Raw genomic sequence first — 24,312 nt, forward strand, 5'->3', positions numbered from 1 at the left:
ATAGTCACGGTCAACAGCAGGGATAGGATAGTGCTAATAGGCGATTTCATTGCGAGAGTTAGAAATAGAACTGAAGGATACGAAAAGGGTGATGAGTAAATGTGGGAAAGATATGGAAGCTAATAGGAATGGGAAGCATTTAACGGACTTCTGTGCCAGTATGGGAATAGCATATACGAATAGGCTACATTCTTCAAGCATAAGGCTATTCACCAGTACATATGGAGGAGGTGGGAGCACCAGATCAATAATAATAACCGAGTTTGAATTCAGGAAATATGTTAGGAGTGTGCAGGTATTGTGCAGACCAATATCTGGTCTGTAGTGAACTAGGCGGAGGATATAGAAAGTAAAATTTACCTGCAGAAGATTGCAGGGTAGAAGACTGAAGTTGACAGGTTTTATGAAGCACTGAGCGACATCATAGTCACGGTCAACAGTAGGTGTAGGATAGTGCCAATGGACAATTTCATTGCGAGAGTTGGAAATAGAACTGAAGGATACGAAAAGGTGATGGTAAATGTGGGAAAGATATGGAAGACGAAAAGAGTTAAACCTGAATACTTCAGAAGGGCGAGCCTCCGTGGCTCAGGCGGCAGCGCGCCGGCCTATCACCACTGAGTTCCGTGGATCAAATCCCGGTCATTCCATCTGAGATATGTGCTGGACAAAGCGGCGGCGGGACAGGTTATCCTCGGAGTACTCCGGTTTTCTCTGTCATCTTTCATTCCAGCGACACACTCCAGTATCATTTCATCATCATCTTCTTCTACCGCTCTTCCCACGCCTGTGGGTTTTTTCCTTTTTTTTGCTAGCTGCTTTACGTCGCACCGACACAGATAGGTCTTATGGCGACGGTGGGACAGGGAAGGGCTAGGAGTAGGAAGGAAGCGGCCGTGGCCTTAATTAAGGTACAGCCCCAGCATTTGCCTGGTGTGAAAAAGGCAAACTACGGAAAACGATCTTCAGCGCTGCCGACAGTGGTGTTCGAACCCACTATCTCCCGAATGCAAGCTCATAGCTTTGCGCTCCTAACTGCACGGCCAACTCGCTCTGTAAGCAAAAGTAAAGTGATACCAGCCTGTAAAACGTAAATTCTAACCCTAGCTCTTTCCTATCCAAGCGTCGCCATAAGACCTATCTAATATATTGGTGTGACATAAAGCAAATTGTAAAAAATAAAAACTGTACTTTGAGATTGTTTTTAGCAGCCTTTTTAATGCATGTGTGAATTTGTGTCCTAATATATAATGTTATTGGTTTTAATACAGTTTGTAATGAATATATAAATTTAAAATTTGCACCTTGTTTGCACCTTTTAAAACTAAATTATTGCACCATTTTGACCCAAACCGTGCACCTAAAATTCCTAGCTCTGGTTATTACATGGCCCATGTGAATGTGTTAACAAATTTGTTATGATTAATGGACAGAATGATACTTTTCCACTAAACTCGAGAAAGAATTGGAAGATCCTAATATATACTGACTTTCAACTTTAAAGAGACAGGTGATTCCAAAATTGGCTGGGCTGAGTGGCGCATGCCTTCTGAACCCAACTTGGCAGGTTCGAACCTGACTCAGTGCAGTGGTATTTGAAGGTACTCAAATACGTCAGTCTCGTGTCCGTAGATTTACTGGCACGTAAAACAACTCCTGCGGGACAAAATTCCGGCATCTCGGAGTCTCCGAAAACCGTCAAGAAGTAGTTAGTGAAACGTGAAAACAATAACATTATTAACTCCATATTTTAAACGGTGAAATCAATATCATTAACCCTATCAGAGTTTAATGCCCGGTTGCAGTAAGGTCCTTCAGTCCTTAATGGAAGATCAGCTAACTGCCAATCAGCTTTAATTCCAGAGTGCGTTGCAGAAAACCTAAACCCCGGTCAACTTTCTCCAATTTACTAATTGAAGATCTGAGAAGGAAATAAATCTGGCAACAGCGCAATTAGTGACCACTGCCGTGTTTATTCGTTAAGGATGGTCTCTATTTTATCCTCCTTGGTGTCTAGCAAAGACATCAAAGTCGCAGTGAATCAGGGAACAGCTGATCCTGGTCGTGTTTGAGAAAAGTAAAAAAAAAAGAGCGGATTTTGAGGCTTTCGTTTGATTTAATTAATTTTCGACAATATGAGTGATATCCCCACTAAGAAAGTGAGAGGGCCATATTTTTCATTGAATGATAGAGCCCCTTTACTTAGTATAGTTGAGGGATATTTGCATATAATTGAAAATTAAAGAAACGGATGCTGTATGGGCAAAATTACAAAAGAGTAAACAACAACACTGCGGATGGCTTGGCTTGTTAATTTCAAAAACTCTGACTTTTTAAATGCTATTTGTTCGGGGCGTCGACCTATGAAGATCTTTTGCCCCTAACACTGGGTTTACATGAATATTAATATGCCAGAGATTATTTATTTCAAAATTTGATTGATATAAATGAACTAGTTCCATGTTCAAGATTGAGGTTATATGTGAGAATAATGACTGCGGAAAGCAAAGTAGTACGTCACCCAAATCGCACTTTCTACACGAACTTGAATTTATTTATTATTAAAACGTTTGATCAGATGTATTTAATGAAACAAAAGCATCCTTGAGTTTATAGACTGCAAGCACTGATTGGAGAATCAGTGCTTAATCGGCATGAATTTGCTGGTCAAATCTGATGGAAGATTGCTCATTGCTCTTCCTACAACTCACATAGGATGATTGCCAATCAAACCCACACTGATTACCAATCAAACTCTATATAAATAATGCACAGTAGGGTTTTCCACCTATTCAATACGAAGTTGTATTTACAGTATTTACATTACGTGGGACTAGTCATCATCAGCCATAATAAAACATACACAAAATATATGGCGAAATCCTAAAACATGTTTTCTAGCAGTAAGAGTCTTATGAAAAATATAATTTTACAATATGAAGTGTGGTTGAAATGTTCAAATCAAAATGAAATATTATTTGTGATGTACCGGTAGGTGAGTAATAATTAATACAAGTACATTATACATGCAAAGAATTCTGGAACAAAAGTACAAATAAGGTGCTCTGTGTTGTTAAAATTCTAGACTCATGGAATTCAGTAGGTCCTGGTGGAACATAACGGTTGTGGACCGAGTGCTACGGCAATAAGAATGAACACAAAGTAAACTGACACATATATAAACATATACAGGTATGTACAATGTCTGAGTAACAAAATGTGTAGTTGAACTCTCTGGAAGAAGAGTCGACTAAACACTGTATCAGCTTAAGCGGAGAATTTGGCGGTTGGTGTATTGAGTAACCAAGCCGTGTTGATGGGCTGCATGGTTGATTGTTGTGCAGAATGTGAAGTTTTTTGAATTCTTGTTGAGAAGAAAGTAGACACTGCGCGTGGTGATATTAATTGGTGGAATTCTCAGTTCGTTGATCGTGTGCGACACTATCAGCTAAGCTACACACACCACAGCGCGAGGTCCAATTTGTTTTCCGCTTCGGCTGTGAGTGATTGTGTGTTCGATTCATGGCCGACTCGAGCATTTTTAGCGTGAATGGTTAATTCCTCAGGCTCGCGGATTGGGTATTTATGTTCGTCTCAGCACACTCCTCTTCATGAACTCATAGAAACAAGCAATACTGAATACTTCCCTCAACATAGGGTTGACAAAACAGGGCCGAGTCCACCCCATCACGATGTGATGGCAGAAGAATTTCCTCAGCTCACAGACTACTTGGGAGCATAACACTGACATCAGGCTAACTCGTCGTTGAACATTCATTAGGCAGGGGCTGAAAACTGCACAACTCCAATTTAGCTCTTCGTACGTCCAAGTTGGTGGCAGTAGGTTTTGTTTACTTGATTTACCCTAAACATTTACCGTCCAGGGTTGCCTTTTCCCTCGGACCGCCTCAAGGGCAGTATTGTGGAACGTGAGACAGTTGGTCGGGAATGAAGCTGGGTCCTCGCCCAGGCGGCCGCACCTGCTATGCTGAACAGGGACCTTGTGGGTGATGGGAAGATAGGGAGGGACAGACAAGGAAGAGGGAGGGAAGCGGCCGTGGTTAGGTACCATCACGATATTTTCCTAAGGAAGAAGTGTGAAACTACGGAAAACCACTTCAAGAATGGCTGAGGTGGTAATCGAACCCCCGCCTATATTATTCAGTTGTCCTCCCGAGACTGAGTGGACCCCGTTCCAGTCCTTGTACTAATTTTCAAATTTCATGGCAAAGCCGGAAATCGAACCCAGGCTTTCGGGGGTGGCAGCTAATCACACCGACCACTACACCACAGAGGCGGACCTCTCCCTTTCTAAGATTAAGTATTACTGTCCAGAAAGCTTTCCCTGCCACCTGACCTAGCCTTTCCAGGTTATTTTCGAAATCTTCCCACCAATTCTTCTTGCATTGTACAATTATTAGTTTCACTCTGTTTCTTTCCAACACATACAATTCCACGTCTGAATCTCTCCTTGTTTGGAGCCATTTCTGATATAGTAGTTTAAGGATATCTCGACACGCTAAGCAAAAACCTGTAATTTTGATCATGCTTTATTTTTAAAATATTTCAATTATTTCCCAGGTGATTTTGTACACAGTTAGTTTATGTTTTCTATTATTTATGGCAAAAAATAACGTTTCATAACATGTTAAATTATCAAATAAATAAAGGATGCAATAATGTCCACTTCTCCCGCACTTAGGGAGAACCTGACACTAGGTAGGACCTCCGAATAGTTACGCAACTATTGTACATAATGGGTACTTATAAACTGCTCATCGTTTCCATTTTCCACACACATCTCGTGAAACCAATTCCTGCATTCCCCACTGCATTGGACCCATGCCTCATTACGATTGTCGTCACATACTGCGCAGTAATTCACAGATCAAAGAAGACTGCTTGAGAAACTAGCTTCCCCGTTGCGCACGCCGAGTTCTCGTTGTTGTCCTTCGATTTGAAGGATTCTTTTCATTTCGCGTTTCCTATTCTTTAAATTTTCCAGATAATCCTGCGAAGTCACCGTGGCGGATAAGGGGGGGGGGCGAAGCAACACATCCCTATTCATACAGCTTATGCCTTATCAAGCACATCCGGATCTTTGCAGTGCGTTGAGTGTCCGTCGATTATGAACCGAATCCTGCCCTGAGGTTTGTAACGGTTTAGGTGATCAAGGAATAATGATTCGGACATTTTAACAACTGATCCACTGGGCATTCCTTTTGAGTGTAACTTTGCCTTACCCCTTTCATTATAACAAAGGGTGGGATAGCATATTCAATAGCATTACCACACACCATTACTGTTACCGTAGATCCCTTTTCTGCCGTGGTGCTGTGAAACACGTTTTACTTTCCTTTTTCACTGATAATCTTCCCTGCCTTAAATATGAGCTGAACACCAGTTTCATTGACATTCAAAATATTACCAGGCTCTTGAAAAACCCAGTCATATACAACTATTGCCTTTTGGATTTTAAATATGCTTCTTAACACCATTCCTCTGAGTGAACCTAAAAGCCAGTTCTCGTAAGTCGGTCACTGTTCGCCCAAACTCTTTAGAATCGAGATGATAAAGATGGTTGACTAACTGGTCCTCCATAGCTTTGTCAATTGTTGCTCCTTTTTCCAGTTTTCTATTGGTAGATATACCAGATGGTATTCTGGATCAGAGTGTATTCCTTGGAATACTGAAATACTTCGCAGCTGTTGCTAAAGTAGTTCCATTTTCTTTCACGTCCTTAATAGCAGCAGCTATATCTTCTGCACTCCATCGTCCAAGCAGACCTTTGTACACATATTTCCGTGGCATCCTTCACCTACAACCATTTGGATGCAAAACTATTAATGCGAAACTTCTACTTTATCATCAGTCTCCAACCTTCGTAATTTGAGTTTAATTTAACACTACAAACATTATTATAAAAATATCGCATTACAAAAATATTATACATATCCTAATACACTACATTGTCATAAGTTATTACTCCTACTGAACTGTAAAATTAACGCACCATTAAACCATGTCCCCAAAAATGTATCCCGGTTTAGAGATTCAGGGATATATCGACAGTGTCGAGATCTCCCAGCTTGTCGTGTCTGGATCTCCCCGAGTTTCATTGGCAGGCAAGAGTTCGCAACACTTACCAAGCTGAAGGTTTGGCGATTTGGAAATGGCATGACCGCTTCTCCGAAACTTGCTTAGTGCGCCTAACCTAAAACATTATCTTAAAATTATCGCATATCTACCTATTTCGTTACACAACCTACTCATCATATTATAGCAAGTTACTTTTAAATCACATATCACTTACTTACTCACCTTCAATTGTTCATATGCCTTGTATTTATAGTGATAATCTTCAGCTAACAGGGTGAACATGAGCACAAAACCATACGGCTCCAGTAAATGTAGTTGCAAGTTTGACCTGTGCAGTACTGTGGTTGCCAGAGGCGCTAAGCTTAAAATTGTCGAGTTCTCCCTCATGTCGGGTTCTCCCTAAGTTACCTTACACCTTTTTTATGTTTACGAGCAGAGACCCTATACCGGAATAATTTTGGTTTGGGGCCGATGGTCTAGATGTTAGGCCCCTTTAAACAAGCATCATCGTCATCATCATCATCAATTTTGGTTTGGACAGAATACCGGTATTACAAAATACCCGTACCCTTATGTAAACGAATTGTCGAAACCGCTATTATTACTGGTAAAACAGTCCGGCTCCATGGCTAAATGACTAGCGTGCTGGCCTTTGGCCACAGGGGTCCCGGGTTCGATTCCCGGCAGGGTCGGGAATTTTAACCATAATTGGTTAATTCCGTTGGCACGGGGACTGGGTGTATGTGTCGTCTTCATCATCATTTCATCCTCATCACGACGCGCAGGTCGCCTACGGGAGTCACATCAAAAGACCTGCACTTGGCGAGCCAAACTTGTCCTCGGGCACTTCCGGCACTAAAAGCCATACGTCATTTCATTACTGGTTAAATACATTCAATACCGGTATATTAGGCTAATACCCAGTGTTACATTGCCGTTAAATACTGCGGGAAAATATAATCGTAAATAAATACTTTATCGGTGATTAAATTCATACATGAGAATAACTTACGAAGAGAGAGATTCCAGAGTAAAAGTTCACGAGCATAGGTCACACTAGTGAGCCTAGCCGTACCGAGTCGAATCGAAAATAAAACACTAAAAACAAAGAATATTAAATAAGGAAAATAAATGTTCTTCATTAAAGTGCATACTTTCTCCTCATCGTTCCAACTTACGCAGTGATATACTGTACACTCCACCTACTGTACATGATAAACCATCGTGCTCCATACACCTAGATACACAACTCCACCTACTACATGATAAACCATCGTGCTTCATACACCTAGATACACAACTCCACCTACATGGTAAATATGACCGTATGTAGGACTGTCCTCCCATTTAATCTTTAACAATCGTACGAAAGGATTTTTTTTCCGCCATTGCAGTATTAGGGACGGTTACTGCCGCTAGGTATAATGGGGCGCGATACAGATTGACTCAACATAATGCTGAAGGGTCTTTTCAGAACTGGTATAAAGTCCTTTTCACCGGTGAGTGTCGCATAGGCCTTGTTCCTGACTATTGTCGGCAACGTGTATGGAGACAATTTACATCTCACAAGGGAACATCGGCAATGGGTAAGTCGCCGATCGCGATTAAACTTGGAAAACACATGGAGGTACACGTAAAAACGATGTCGGCATCAATTTTGGGTGCCAACATTCATTTGGGCGTTAACTACGGGGCCTAAAAGTTGCGACATTTCAAATTCCACGCGATCAGCGATGAATACCTGCTGGCCAAAGCTAAGCTGGCACACTGCGTACTTGGAGACACGCCTCTGCACCTCCTCCCCGCCCCGCTCCAATTGGTTCGCCACCGCAGCCGGCAAGCGCGGGGAGAAGGGAAACGTGCGGTGGCGAACCAATTGGAGCGGGGTGGGGAGGAGGTGCAGAGGCGTGTCTCCAAGTACGCAGTGTGCCACCTTAGCATTGGCCAGCAGGTATTCATCGCTGATCGCGCGGAATTTGAAATGTCGCAACATTTAGGCCCCGTTGGCACCCAAAATTGATGCCAACATCATTTTTACGTGTACCTCAATGTGTTTTCCAAGTTTCATCGCGATCGGCGACTAACCCATTGCCGATGTTTCCTTGTCAGACACACTGTACAGCACGTGCGGCAAGGTGCTTGCTGGTTTCCCTGATGTTTTGAGGTGGCATTGTGGAGGGTAACGTATGTAATTCCTAGTCATGCAGGACAATGTCACGACAATACTATACAGAGATAGCTCCGCACCACTAGCATTTTGGAGGAGATTTTGTTTTAATGGATGACAATGCGCGCATCTATCATGCATTTCTCGTTAACGACTTCTTTCGTCGTCACGATATCGTTCGAACAGAGTGGCCACCGTTTTACCCGAACATGAACCCTATCGAGCAAGCCTGGGACGTCACAACCTACCAACAATTTGGACCAGCATAACCTTGATGAACTAGTGGACAGGAGTGCATCAGTAAGCTGTACTGTTGTAGAGGCTCTTAATTGTTGTTTTGTTGGGCAACAAGCAATGCTCATATAGTACCTCTGTCTCTTCCTCGTTTTTCTTCTTGTGAAGTGTCAGGAATTCTTCGATGTGTGTACTTTCTTCCACGGTAAATGGGAGGAAACATCTCTGTAATTGTTTTGGAAGATGGAAATGAACCAGCCAACTTTCGACAAAAGGTGATAATCTAGTTATCAAATACATGGTACGGTATGAAAAGAACAACTGGCGATCGATATTGACGGTAACAATGCCTGTTCTCTCTTTCATGTACTAGTTGTAGGCTACTGTATCTTCTGAAGTTATGTTTTATTACGGAATATTGAATGATACGGAAATGTTAAGTTAATGTGACCGTAGCCAAGTTGCGAGAGACTTCGGAAGATCTTAAGACCGTGGTTTTAATTTTCACATGCCTGTGCCTTAACTGTCGGATTGTAGTCTCAGTTCCCTTCATTCTACCAGGAATCGACTCACAATCTTACGCACAAAAAAGGAGCGCTATGCAGCCATCCTGATTGAAATGAATGGTAATTCTAATAAAAAATGAACTCTGAGGTACTCGGCAATGTTTACAGTTTTTGATACCATAAAAGCGCAATAAACTGCTGCAGCTGAACCAAGGCGAGTTCATAAACAAAGGATATGATCAGAATGACCACTTACTCTGGTAATGGAAATTTGAGCACGTTGCCAGAGAAGCATTGTGGCACGTTCCAATACGCGTGGCGTAACGTGCCTGCCATATTTACCAGGAGAAAATAACGAGGCCTGCACAGTACTGCATTTTGGATAATGTCGAGTACTATACCACATTTTCTGACGAAACAACTAATCTGCACTTCGAGACGTTATGAAAGGAGATTTCTTGCGAGCTGGCGTGCAAAAATATCAGGTGTTCTATCGAGTCGCATTTGTCCCCTCAACCCGGACTACAATGATTGTGTGATTCGCGCCAAGACTGTCTCCAATATTCAGAGAGTAACATTAAAAAACGTGGCGGTCGAAGTAGCCGGACTGCTGGTACTGGCTAACACGAAAATATCACGTACTTATTACACCAAGGGCGGTAATTCAATATGATAAATGTAGCAACGTTGAGAAAATTACTGTAGCACGCATGAAAATGCTTCGCGAACAACTCTACATCATACATAAAAAAACTAGAATAATATACATCCCACTATAATAGATGGACAGAGAAAAAAAGTTGATTATTTTGAAATTTATATTAGTCAAATAACGTTATTTCTTAAATTGGGTAGATTGAAATACGTAATAAAACTGTTAACATGATCTTTATAACATCATTTTGAATGTTTAAAAATAAATTAATGTATGTATTGGAAAGAAAGATTTTTAGGAAGAAAGTCTTACAAATGGAAGGATTCAAAGGGAGGAAGGAAAAGAAAACAGCCACAAAGTGGACTGAAGACAGGAAAAAAAAATAGTGAAACAATGAAAGAATACTGGAAGAAAAGGAAAGAACAACTAAGGAGGAACAATTGAAATTGTAACGTGGTCCTTAAAAGGCCGGAACGCAAGAAGAAGAAGAAGAAGAAGAAGAAGAAATTAATGTATGAAATCCTCAATTTGTTCACTCTCATGAGAACTATGAAAACTAACTTGTTGCCTTAGATGCGAAGTGGTGACAATTTCTAATGTTCAGCACCCAATGAAAGGAAAGTACACCCGAAATTATTATGCTGACTCAATCATTTTTTTTGTAGTTGCTTTACGTCGCACCGACAAAGATAGGTCTTATGGCGACGATGGGATAGGAAAGGTCTAGGAGTGGGAAGGAAGCGGCCGTGGCCTTAATTAAGGTACAGCCCCAGCATTTGCCTGGTGTGAAAATGAGAAACCACGGAAAACCATCTTTAGGGCTGCCGATAGTGGGGTTCGAACCTACTATCTCCCGAATACTGGATACTGGCTGCACTTAAGCGACTGCCGCTATCGAGCTCTGTCTGACTCAATTAATGGCCCTGGTTATGTTGGCATATGGCATAGCAGCATCTCACACAATTATGGTAAACTTAGTAATGAAAAGTTCAGACACTAAAGATATACCGCAATAGGTTTTTACCCAATGAGGAACATGAGTGCAAAAACTCTATTGACTCTAACCACTGATGCCTTTAACCGACATGGACGAACTTTTGCTTGGTATAGCCTGCTTGAAAACAGATAACTACAGCATGAATCAGATGTTGGTACTCTAAAACCCTGCGTTACAAACCCAACTAATCCCTTCAAGTCACTATTTCCTCAAGACTCGCGTTCTGTGAAGTAATTGTAATTTTAGTAGAAAAGTAATTTGTAACTGTAACTGAGTACAGTATTTCTCATGTAACTGTAAGTCTTCCCATCACAGCAAAATACTGCGTGTTATAAAAACGGCATAAGACCTGCGACGGCACTGAAGTTATTAAATTTAAACTTGCGTCCTTGTATGTGAAAGACAATTTCTCCAGACGCCTGAGCTACGAAGACGAGCATATTCCTCTCAAGGTACCACAAGTTGTTCATGCTCCTCGCGAACTTCCAAATGACGCATTTCTATTACTTTGACTAGCAGACAAGAGAGTAGAAATCAAGCCAGTGAGATGAAATTCCTAGGAAGTATGACAGGAAAGACAAAGTGAGAAATGAAGATGTTAGGAAGGAAGTTGGGATAGGAAAGCTAAATGAGAGAGCTGAAAAGAATAAACTAAGGTGGTTTGAACTTGTAAAGGGGATGGAGGAGAATAGAATTCCAAGACAGATGCTGCAGACAAAGTGCGAGGGCAAGAGAGCAAGAGGAAGACCTAGAACAAGGTGGATTGAATCAGTGAAGAGCAGCATAAGAAGACGAAATTTAAACTGCGACAAGATCGCGGAAGGAAAGAGGAAGATGGGGAAGTGCCAAAAATACCCGACCCGGTAGGAGCTGTATAAGGGGAAAGATGTTGTTGATGATGATGATGATGATTGCGGAAAAATAACGAGTAATTTACGGACACATTTCGCAGTCGACATAAGCGCTGGTGATGCTTCAGTGCTTCAATTAACTCGCAACTATTAGATTGTTTCTTATTTATTTATTTATTTATTTATTTATTTATTTATTTATTTATTTATTAGATACAGCGGATGGAGGGCCATTTTACACTATTAACGTAACGAATTTAAGCAAGTATAATGTGGTAACAATCGGGATAAACAACAATATTAAGCATGAACAGTAATGTTCACGACAATAACAACGTAACAAGACATTTGAAGGCGTTAATATAATTAATTTCAGATGAACTGTAAAGAATGACTAGGCTACGCATAGCTCGGGATTTCATTGATTCGATATGAGCAGAGAAGGTTCACTCACCGAGCATCCTGACGCTTCGTGTCGGCTGTTACGAAGTAGACCAGCTGCACGGACGGAACCTCGATGATGATGTCGTCATCACTGACGACAGTCCCGCCGAAGAAGACTGGGAAGGTGTGAGCGTCCCACGTCACGGGGTTGAACATGATGGGAAAGGTGAGATTGAGAGTTTTGTTCTCCACTTCATCTATCACGTAGTCCAAGTTGAGGATATCGTTGTGGAAACACTGGTCGATCCATCGAGCACACACGTCTTGATACGTGAACGTTTCTTCATCCTCCCACTGGACAGTTACATTCTGAATGATCTGGTCGAGTAACCTGAGCTCTTCCCAGATCTCCCGACGTAGCATGTCCTTCCCGTGCTTCGGGATAACGATCACTCTGCCGAAACGACCTGGAACATGGAAGTCACACACATCACAATTCCATTCACTTCCAATAATAATAATAATAATAATAATAATAATAATAATAATAATAATAATAATAATAATAATAATAATAATAATTGTACCGGGCGGTACACCTCCACGCCGCTTATTTAAAATTTGCGCCAGTTGAAACTCCTCTGCTGGAGGAAGTCTGAACTTTATCTACGGTATTAATTTTCAAGTTTCTCAGAAGATGTCACTACTTGGAAATTTTGGAGTTTTTGAACTGGGCCATTTTTGATGTATTTTTGTTTTACCTGTAGTAAAAAGTGTGAACTTTCTCTTCTAGAGGACACTACTGAAAAACTACAATGGTGCACCCTAGTGCGAAGTGAAAGAACTGTTTTTTGGAGAAATTTTTATTTCAAAAGTTTGTTTCTTGTTAAATTTCTTTCTGTTATCGTTTAAGTCGCTGTATACCCCTTTCTTTCCCCTTGTTTTGAATTTAGCCAATCCTGAATTTCTCGAATTAATTTTCCACCAATAATATGTTTCTTCCTCGTATTGTGTAGGGGTTTTCTTGGTGAACCAATAAAATCCTTGTGGGAGGGTGTTCTCATTCCAAAAACGCCTCGAACTTTCTGCGAGAGTATATAAACTGCTGATTTTAGGGTCTCTGCGCCACTTCAGTACCATCTTTCAGTGCGTAAAGTACATAGCAGGGGGCGGGAAGCGCCCCTTTCTTCGGGCAGCAGCTCAACAACCAGGTAATGGCCATTTAATAACTTCTTTTCTTGCTAGCTCAGCAGTTTAACTCTCGGGGCGGGTCCGAAGCGTTTCCACCATGTAACCTTTTCCTAAAATGTAACTACTCTTAGCATCTATTATCTTTTAAAGCTACATATTGGGATAGAGAGTGCTTAACCCTCTCGAGCTCCCACTCATATTGTTTTGAGGTGAACTCATTTCTCACAACCGATTCTTCCTTAATGTAAAGTAAATTGTTCTTTTCTAAAGTCACCTCTGTAGTATGGGATTAGCCCTTGCATTAGTGGCCTAGAGCCAGATTAGGTTTTAAAACAAATGCATTAGGAGTGCAGATCGCTTCCTCTCAAATTGTTATTTTAGAGGTCATGTAATTAACCTTTTTCTCACTTAATAGACCTCAGTAGGTTGAGTATTTTACCCCTGTGTATATGTCCTTAGAGGACAGCTTGAAGGTGGAATTAGGTGTGGCCTTTGACAGGCCTAAATTTTGAGAGCAAGTTGCTCTTTCTTGAAAATTTTGTTTTCTGCGCGCCTCAAGGAGGCCTTACTGTGTAATTTGGAGCAAGTGCTCCTGGGCATGAATGGGGTTTTCTGCCCCTCTGTTGAAACTTGTGTTTGGGGTAAAACTGGGCTAATTGCTCAAGAATTGTGAGGTTGGGGCTCGAAGCCCAAATCCTGTAAATATTGTAATTGTACTTTTATTGCCTTGCTACTCTGTACCTGTCTTTCGTGTTATTTCTGAGTTTTGGAAAGAGAATATAACCTTGTTAAATTTTACATTAACTTTAATTTCGTAGTTTGAGACCCGTTCACACCCGCACCTTCTTTCACCTCTACCTACCACAAAAAACGGTAACAATAATAATAATAATAATAATAATAATTGTACCGGGAGGTACACCTCAACGCTGCGCATTCAAAATTAGCGCCTAAAAGATCTCCTCTATTGGCGAAACAGCGAAACTGAGATTACACCAACTTAAAACTATACTCAGAAGATGTCACCACATAAATATTATGTAATTTTGTTATTGTGCAGTTGCCTAAACTGAGTGAATTTCTCCTTGTTTTGTTTGCCATTCATCAAGAAGTTTGGACTTTCTTCCATAGATGACACTACAAAAAACTATGATCATGCACCCTGGTGCGAAGTGAAAGAAATTATAAATTAAAGAAGTTTTGTATTTCTAGGTTTTTGTAACTGATTGATGTTCATTTATTTTTGGGTTGGCAATTCTTCCTTTTCTTTTCGCCAGTTTTGAATCTAGCCAATTACTAATTTTTGTAATTAATTTCCAACTAATCCCGTATTTTTTCTTCACTTTGGATTTAACCAATAAAATGAGAGGGTGTGGCTGGTTTCGTCTCGATTGATCTCTTATCTTCCCTGAGGGTTTATAAACTGCGGCTTTTCACATTTCTTGGCCAATTGATCGTCGTCTTACTGAGTGCGTGTGTCAAAGCAGGAGGCAGGCAGCCTCTTTCATCGGTCAACAGAACATCTACAAGGTAATGGCCACATAACTTATTTCTTTCTTGCTACTTCCGCAGCTTAACCCGAGGGAAAGGTCCGAATCGTTAACTATGTAACCTACTTTTCTAAAAATGTAACTTTCCGCCGGCTAATGTAAAAACTTCATAAAATCTATAACTGTAAACCGGGAATAGAGAGTGAAGTATCCTCTCGAGCTCCCCTTCATCTTGGTTTGAGGTGACTACGTTTTCTAACTGTTTTCCTACTGTAATTGGTTAATGTAATTTCTATACGAGTCACCTCAGTAGTTTGGGAATAGCCCCTGCTTCTTCGGCCTAGAGCCCCTTAGGTTTTTTGGTGTTCATATCTAGGAGTGCAAGTATACGCCTCCATTCATTTTGTGTTCGGGCCATTAATTTAACCTGCTATTCCACGAAGGCCCAATAGGATGGGTACAAGATACCCCTGTTTCAAATTGTAAGTTGTGCCTTGAAAGGTCAGAGATTGTGAGTTGATGTTGCCTTGAGTAGGTTTGAGAAACTGAGAGCCTGTTAGCTCTTTTGCAAAATTTTGCAATTGTATAGTGTGCGTCTGGAAGGCTGGATATTCGATTTTGGGAGCAAGTGCTCCATGAATTAGGGGATTTCTGCCCTTAACCAAATAATTCTTCTTCCATTTGTAATATTGTAAAACTAGGGGCTTAAAGCCCAGAGTGTTAAGGTTCTGAATCTTGATTTTCCTAATCTGGTTTCTAGTTTGGCATTGTACCTGATTGTTAATTTTCCCTTGCGGAAATCTGTTAAGTTTGTTTTTTATAACGAAAAAAATATAACCTTTGTTAAAGTTTTAATTCAATTCTTGACATTCACCCCGGCACCTTCTTTTACCTCTGCGTTCCACGGAAACCCCGGAACAATAATAATAATAATAATAATAATAATAATAATAATAATAATAATAATAATAATAATAATAATAATAATAATAATAATAATAATATGGGCCCGTCATGTCAACTTTCAACTAGTGCATCGGAAACGTCACTATTACAATAGCCTACTGTGTAACAATAGAGGCATTTGGAGAGTGATATTTTGTCTTTTGAGTTACTGACCAGCATTCAGTCTTCATGTCTCTGACGTTTCCATTTTCGAGAACGTGGATGTTATTATTTCATTCTGAAGTCTATAGAAAAACGTATTATTGCAACTAGTTTAATTTTTACTTCTGCTGACAGGATATATTAAGGGTTTTTTATCGATAACTCACTGAAGATGGGTAAAAGATGAGTTGAAACATGTTTGGGTGAAGTAACACCATCTTAACTGAAGAGGAATGAAATGCATAACCTGTAAATTAAGGGTCTACTTACGCACTAAATTTCGCGCTTGTTGTAGACATCTTGAGATCCTGTTCCCAATATAACAGGTTTAATCCTGGATGAGGTCAATAGAACTCCGTATCGCGCCGCGTTTAACAACTTACCATTAGCAGTTACAACAAATAAACATTATTGCTCACACACAAATATTTTTAATAGCTCTTTCTTAACAAAAATGATATTGTTTTTACATACATACATACATACATACATACATACATACATACATACATACATACATACATACATACATACACACATACATTATTATTTTAGACCGTTATGCCTTTCAGTGTTCAGTCTGCAAGCCTCTGTGAATATACTAAACGTCGCCACAATGCTCTATTTGCAACTAATGCTGTGGCCTCATTTAGTTCTACACCTCTTATCTTTAAATCGTTAGAAACTGAGTCTAACCATCGTCGTCTTGGTCTCCCTCTACTTCTCTTTCCTTCCATAATAGAGTCCATTATTCTCCTAGGAAATCTATCCTCCTGCATTCGCCTCACATGACTCCACCACCGAAGCCGGTTTATGCGTACAGCTTCATCCATCGAGTTCATTTCTGTCTTAGGCTTATTCTCCTCATTCCGAGTACCCTCCTGCCACTGTTCCCACCTGTTTGTACCAGCAACCGTTCTCGCAACTTTCATGTCTGTTACTTCTAACTTATGAATTAGATATCCTGAGCCCACCCAGCTTTCGCTCCCGTAAAGCAAAGTTGCTCTGAAAACAGACCGATGTAAAGATAGTTTCATCCGGGAGCTGACTTCCTTTTTACAGAATACTGCTGATCGCAACTGCGAACTCACAGCATTAGCTTTACTACACCTTGATTCAATCTCACTTACTATATTACCATCCTAGGAGAACACACAACATAAATACTTGAAATTATCGCCCTGTTCTAGCTTTGTACCACCAATCTGACATTCAATTCTGTTGAATTTCTTACCTACTGACATCAATTCAGTCTTCGAAAGGCTAATTTTCATACCATACTCATTGCACCTATTTTCTAGTTCCAATATATTAGACTGCAGGCTTTCGGCACAATCTGCCATTAAGACCAAGTCGTCAGCATAGGCCAGACTGCTTACTACATTTCCACCTAACTGAATCCCTCCCTGCCATTTTATACATTCAGCAGATGATTCATGTAAACTATGAACAGCAAAGGTGAAAGATTACAGCCTTGTCTAATCCCTGTAAGTACCCTGAACCAAGAACTCATTCTACCATCAATTCTCACAGAAGCCCAATTGTCAACATAAATGCCTTTGTTTGCTTTTAATAATCTACCTTTAATTCCATAGTCCCCCAGTATGGCGAACAGCTTTTCCCTCGTTAGCCTGTCACATGCTTTCTCTAGATCTACGAAACATAAACACAACTGCCTATTCCTCTCGTAGCATTTTTCAATAACCTGGCGCATGCTGAATATCTGATCCTGACAGCCTCTCTGTGGTCTGAAACCACACTGGTTTTCATCCAACTTCCTCTCAACTACTGATCGCAACCTCCCTTCCAAAATGCCAGTGAATACTATGCCTGGTATATTAATCAATGAGATACCTCGTTAGTTGTTGCAATCCTTCCTGTTCCCTTGGTTATAGGTAGGTGCAATTACTGCTTTTCTCCAATCTGAAGGTACCTTACCAACACTCCACGCTAATTTTACTACTCTATGAAGCCATTTCATCCCTGTCTTCTCACTATACTTCACCATTTCAGGTCTAATTTCATCTATTCCTGCTGCTTTATGACAATGGAGTTTATTTACCATTCTTTCCACTTCCTCAAGCGCAATTTCACCAATATCATTTTCCTCCTCCCCTTGAGCTTGGTTGTTCGCAACACCACCAGGAAGATTTCCTTTTACGTTGAGAAGATGTTCAAAATATTCCCTCCACCTGTCCAGTGATTCCCTGGGATCTGTTATGGGTTCACCTGAATTACTCAAAACACTGTTCGTTTCCTTTTTCCCTTCCTTGCTAATACTCTTTATTACTGTCCAGAAAGGTTTCCCTTCTGCTTGACCTAGCCTTTCCAGGTTATTACCAAAATCTTCCCATGACTTCTTTTTGGATTCAACAACTATTTGTTTCGCTCTGTTTCTCTCATCTGCGTACAAATCCCTGTCTGCGTTGTCCCTTGTTTGGAGCCATTTCTGAGAAGCCTTCTTTTTACGTTTACAAGCTGCTCTTATTTCATCATTCCACCATCATTTCCCATCCTTACACACAGTTGTTCCTAGGCATTCCCTTGCTGCTTCTACTAAGGCATCCCTGTATGCCTCCCATTCCCTTTCTATATCCTGAACCTGCTTGCTGTCTACTGTTCGAAAATTCTCACTAATCATGTTCACGTACTTCTGTGTAATTTCCTTGTCCTGGATATTTTCAACCCTTATTCGTTTGCAGACAGATTTCATTTTCTATACCCTAGACCTAGAGATACTTAGTTTACTACAGATCAGATAGTGGTCTGTATCATCGAAAAATCCCCGGAAAACTCGTACACTCCTAACAGATTTTCTGAATTCGAAGTCGGTTATGATCTAGCCTATTATGGATCTGGTACCCCGAGCCTCCCATGTGTAGCGGTGAATAGCCTTATGCTTGAAAAATGTATTCGTAACTGCTAAACCCATACTAGCACGGAAGTCCAGCAACTGCTTCCCATTCACATTAGCTTCCATAACTTCCCCACATTTACCTATCACCCTTTAGTATCCTTTAGTTGTATTTCCAACTCTCGCATCGAAATCGCCCATTATCACTATTCTATCCTTGCAGTTGACCCTGACCATGATGTCACTCAATACTTCATAAAACTTGTCAACTTCATACTCATCTGCACCCTCACATGGTGAATACACTCAGACAATTCTCGTCCTAATTCCTCCAACTGCCAAATCTACCCACATCATTCGCTCATTTACGTGCCTAACAGAAACTATGTTGCGTGCAATGGTATTCCTGATAAGCAGCCCTACCCCATACTCTGCCCTTCCCTTTCTAACACCCGCCAAGTACACTTTATAATCTCCTACCTCTTCATCGTTATCTACTCTTACCCGAATATCACTTACTCCTAGCACATGCAGATGGATTCTCTTTGCTGACTCAGCCACTTCTACTTTCTTTCTTCCATAAGCCCCATTAATATTGATAGCTGCCCATCGAATTCCACTTCGTTCGCAAGTTGTTTCCAAGTAGTCCTTCGCCTGTCAAATGGGTGTGGGATTCTGTTACTCCCATAGGTCCGAGGCTTGCTTAAGATGTTCTGAGCTCGGTAAATTCATGAAGCAGGATGTTACCCTACTAACACCTAGTCCAAGTGAGGATCTCTCCTCTAACGGGTTTTGAACCACCGGTGGATTGTATAATCCTAGCCGCCTGAGCACAAGGAGGGCCATGACTCAGAATATGTCCGAGATGCCCACTCCCATTACTGGTATCTCGACTCTAAGGACCACTTACTAGGCCACTCAGCCGTTGCCCATGGTTCACGAACTACAGTAACCCACACCATATGTCACTAAATAATTTTACGGTTTTCAAAAAAGCGGATGTACCGGTAGTTTGCCCCGCATGAGTTTTCATAGGTACCAGAAAACCTATCGACATGAGGCTGATATGGGATATTTGAAAACATTCAAATACGACCGCACTGACCCGGGATCGAACCCGCCACTCAGCCTGGCCCTTCACAAGAACATATTTAAGAATGTTTATCGTTTCGTTATAATTACAATGCTCCCATCGCCCGAATGCCTTCCTATAGGGATATATTTACTATTGCATTTTGACGAGCTTACATGGTTAGCCGTTCGCCCACCTGCTACTCATTTTATTGTAGGGCAGAGGTGCTCAGCTGGGCGCCCCTTGAGGCTAGCTCAGTGCGGCCGGCCTGGCGTGACATAAATGCGGACAGCTTGCGTCACAGTGAACGCGAGAGCGAACACAGTTTGCAGGGAAGGTAACAATGACGTTCGATTGTCAATACGAAGCTCGCCTCCAGTACTCAGCGAAATGTTGAATGGAGTACATTATTGAAGAAACAGAAAACCACGCTATAATCGCAAGAAAACCGACATTTTCAAGATATTCCGGTTTGATTTCTACTGCGCTCGATATAAACAGCCTGTTTTATTTTCTTAAACATTCAATGAAAACTGACATGTTATAATTTTTGTGTTACAATTTACCAGTAGCATGCGGTGAACACATTCGTTACTCCAGCTGCAAAATTGTTTTTAAATATAAGCAATCGTAACCCCACTACACTCTCGAAAGTCAACATTACCATTTTATAAGGCTGCATTTTTCGTGGAAAGGTCTTTCAAGAATATTTTCAACCACACACTCGCACATATTTCCAAATTGATATTCACGGTAGTAATGACACCGTCATAACTCAATCTAGAGCAGATTTTAAACAATGTACTTAAAGTTTTACTCGGTGACGCTTCGTGATAGTACAGTCATGGTTTTCACAAAACTACACTGGGACTAAATATATGTTTTTTTTTAAAAAAAACCTAACCTAAACCGAATCAGCAAAATTTAACTGGTATCTTACCGTCGCCGAAGTTCTGTAGTTTCACTCGCTTACTCAGTATACGTGCATCAACGACAAACGAGGGAAAACATTCGTCACGACGTATAACGCACGTTACATTCATGAAGAATGGCACAGAACTCACGAAAACTTCACCTATCATCCTAGACGAACACTACAAACTTCATTATACACCCCCAAACGCCATGGCACTACAGCCCTTCAAGGGCCTTGGCCTACCAATCGACCGCTGCTCAGCCCGAAGGCCTGCAGATTGCGAGGTGTCGTGTGGTCAACACGACGGTTCCTCTCGCTCTCGGCCGTTATTCTTGGCTTTCGAGACCGGGGCCGCTATCTCGCTGTCAGATAGCTTCTCAATTCTAATCACGTAGGCTGAGTGGACCTCGAACCAGCCGTCAGGTTCAGGTAAAAATCCCTGGCTTGGCCGGGAATCGAACCCGGGGCCTCCGGGTAAGAGGCAGGCACGCTACTCCTACACCCTGGGGCCGGCTCACTATATGCCATTATACAAAATTCTTTTACTTCGCGCTTAACTCTGTGTTCATGCTGGGCAACCTAAATATTTTTCTCTGGCTATCGGAAAACATACTCTACACGTGCCATCAATGAATTTCTCAAAAAAAACTTATACATATCGAAAACCAATAATAAAATATATTCTTCTGTATTACACTTGATTTCATAAAATGGCTCTATTTTTATTAGCAAGCCGATGTGCAAGTGGCTATACTGTTAACATGTTGATATTTTTCTTGTAGTCTCCAATGTGTGGCACTGAACACTTGGAGTGTCAAGTATTAAAACTAACATCGCTTACCTAAGCTAGCTGGCCTGTCGCCGTAAATTGCTGTCGGGGAGTACCGACAGCTCCGCCTCGCTCTCAGTACAAGGAAGCTTCAAGTGCATGCGTCAACCAAGCGACCTTAAATTTCGTTGGGGTAGCTCTCTTTTGCGTTGGCAAGGAAACCCAGCTCGCTGGAGAAGCTGAACTGTGGTAGTGCGAGAGGATTGTCGAGATAGCTGTACTCGGCTTGGCTTAGATGTTCGCGGATTTTTAACTTTGTAAAAAGTGTTCTAAGGAATAATAATAAAATGCGCTGCTGGGGTAGATGGGGTTCAGTGCATGCCAGTGCAATTTACAAAGGTAAAAGCGTACAAGCTGCGATTTACAATTCCTTGGATGGTAATGCAGTATTTCCATTTCTTAAAAAGTAACGTTCCTGTTATTTATTCAGTAAAGTTTAGTGCTTGGTTTTGCACAGTAGTGTAGTGTTGTTTGAATTTCTCTGTTCACTGAATTTGAAAATAGTATTTAAAACATCAAGCTTCCGATGATAATAGCTAGCCTCTAAATGGCAAGGGAGTTTCATCACGAGTGGCGGCATAGATGTTTACTATCCCAGGTTAAAGAACAACAACAATGTAAATGTATCTACCAAACAGATGTATGGTATGCCTTTAAATAAATAACCTAACTGATCTTATTCCCGGTAAGCATGATTGGATTATTGAGTTTGTCAGATAATTTAAAACCAAGCAACAACATTTTTTCCAATATGTTTTACGTCGCACGGACACAGATAGGCCTTATGGCGATGATGGGATAGGAAAGGGTAGGAGTAGGAAAGAAGCGGCCATGGCCTTAATTAAAGTACAGCTCCAGCATTTGCCTGGTGTGAAAATGTGAGACCACAGAAAACCATCTCCAGGACTGCTGACAGTGGGGTTCGAAGCCACTATCTCCTGGATGCAAGCTCACAACTGCGCGCCCTAACCGCACGGCGAACTTGCCCGGTATCAAGCTAGAACAAGCCACAGCTTAGCACTTCTTAACATTTAATTGTAAAAACTTGTAATTCATTACGTACATTACAAAATATTTGAGGTTGGAGGCCTAACTTTTTATAGTATCCGGTCAAAATACATCAACTGCTATAACTAATTTCTTACAACGTAAATTGAAAATGACGTGGATTTCTGCTCTCTTCCTTTCATTATTTTCAAACTCGTGTATCACCGCAGTGATCGAGAGTGAGTGGGAGAACTTCGCCCAAACTTCACGGCTTGTGACGTAACCACAACGCTCATCGCCTGCCCGCGTCCCCGCGGGACGAAATGCTCGACGTGAGCACCTCTGTTTTAGGCCATGTGTCTCTCCACAAGTGGAAATCTCGTTTCTAAATCTGCTGCGTCGGCTAGGCGGCTCTTTCTCTGTAGATAATTTCGAAAAAAATATTCCTCCTCTGAAGGATATTGTAGAACATCTCCGAACTTTCGTAATAGAATTTTACTAATACAAAATCTGAAATCTATATATATATAAAATAACTTGTCCTGACTGACTGACTGACTGACTGACTGATTCATCATCACCGAGCCAAAACTACTGGACATAAAGAAATGACATTTTGGAGTTACATTCATATTAAGATGTAGGTGCTCGCTAAGAGAGGATTTTTGGATATTCTGTCTCTAAGGGAGTGAAAAAGGGGGGGGGGGCGGGTGAAGTTTTAAAATGAGTGTATCTATATCTCAAAACTTTGAAAGTTTACAGATGTAAAAATTGGTATTTAGAATCTTCATTAAAAATAAAGGCACACGTATTTTTTGTTTTCGATAAATCCCAATAGGAGGGGTGGAAAAGGGCGAAAAAGGGGTTGAATGCCTTTAATGAGGATACCTATATCTCAGAAACTGAAGATATTACGGACCTTAAAATTGGTACTTTTAATCTTTTAAAAATAAAGAAACACGTATTTTTTTGTTTTTGGAAAATCCAATTAATGGGAGGGTGAAAAGGGGGGTGAATTTTTAAAATTAGTGTATCTATACCTCAAAACTTTGAAAGTTTACAGATGTAAAAATTGGTATTTAGAATCTTCATTAAGAATAAAGGCACACGTATTTTTTGGTTTTCGGAAAATCCCAATAGGAGGGGTGAAAAGGGGTGAAAAACGGGTTGAATGCCTTTAATGAGGATACTTATATCTCAGAAACTGAAGATATTACAGACTTGAAAATTGGTGTTTGGGATCTCCTTTAAAAATAAAGAAACTGACAGGAATTGTCAGTGGTAACAGTCAATGCAGGAGGTCATCATCATCATCATCATCATCTGTTTACCCTCCAGGGTCGGTTTTTCCCTCGGACTTAGCGAGGGATCCCACCTCTACCGCCACAAGGGCAGTGTCCTGGAGCTTCAGACTCTTGGTCGGGGGATACAACTGGGGAGTATGACCAGTACCTCGCCCAGGCGGCCTCACCTGCTATGTTGAACAGGGGCCTTGTGGAGGGATGGGAAGATTGGAAGGGATAGGCAAGGAAGAGGGAAGGAAGCGGCCGTGGCCTTAAGTTAGGTACCATCCCGGCATTCGCCTGGAGGAGAAGTGGGAAACCACGGAAAACCACTTCCAGGATGGCTGAGGTGGGAATCGAACCCACCTCTACTCAGTTGACCTCCCGAGGCTGAGTGGACCCCGTTCCAGCCCTCGTATCACTTTTCAAAATTTCGTGGCAGAGCCGGGAATCGAACCCGGGCCTCCGGAGGTGGCAGCTAATCACGCTAACCACTACACCACAGAGGCGGACCAATGCAGGAGGTACCAGACGCATATCCTACAGGTCAGTGCAGCGTTTTTTAACGTCAGTGGGATATAGGATCAGAGGACCTACCAGAGTGCCTTTGTTAAGACCATGACACTGGGAACAGCGTCCCACCTCGGCGCCTGACGTTGCTACTTGGACCCTGGAGGACTGGCGACATGT

The 24,312-nt window shown here is 41.3% G+C and overlaps 1 protein-coding gene across 3 annotated transcripts in view; it reads right to left on the minus strand.

Moving 5' to 3' along the window:
• The window catches only part of LOC136863320 (patched domain-containing protein 3), a 171,751-nt gene that overhangs the window by 117,093 nt on the left and 30,346 nt on the right, over window positions 1-24,312 (minus strand). For all 3 annotated transcript variants that reach the window (XM_068225908.1, XM_067139708.2, XM_067139705.2), the window contains exon 2: window positions 11,964-12,360. In XM_068225908.1, the coding sequence (XP_068082009.1) occupies window positions 11,964-12,360 (397 nt within the window). The remainder of the gene's footprint in view (window positions 1-11,963; window positions 12,361-24,312) is intronic.

The sequence above is a fragment of the Anabrus simplex genome, chromosome 2 (genome assembly GCF_040414725.1).
Source record: "Anabrus simplex isolate iqAnaSimp1 chromosome 2, ASM4041472v1, whole genome shotgun sequence".
Classification (NCBI taxonomy): Eukaryota; Metazoa; Arthropoda; class Insecta; order Orthoptera; family Tettigoniidae; genus Anabrus; species Anabrus simplex.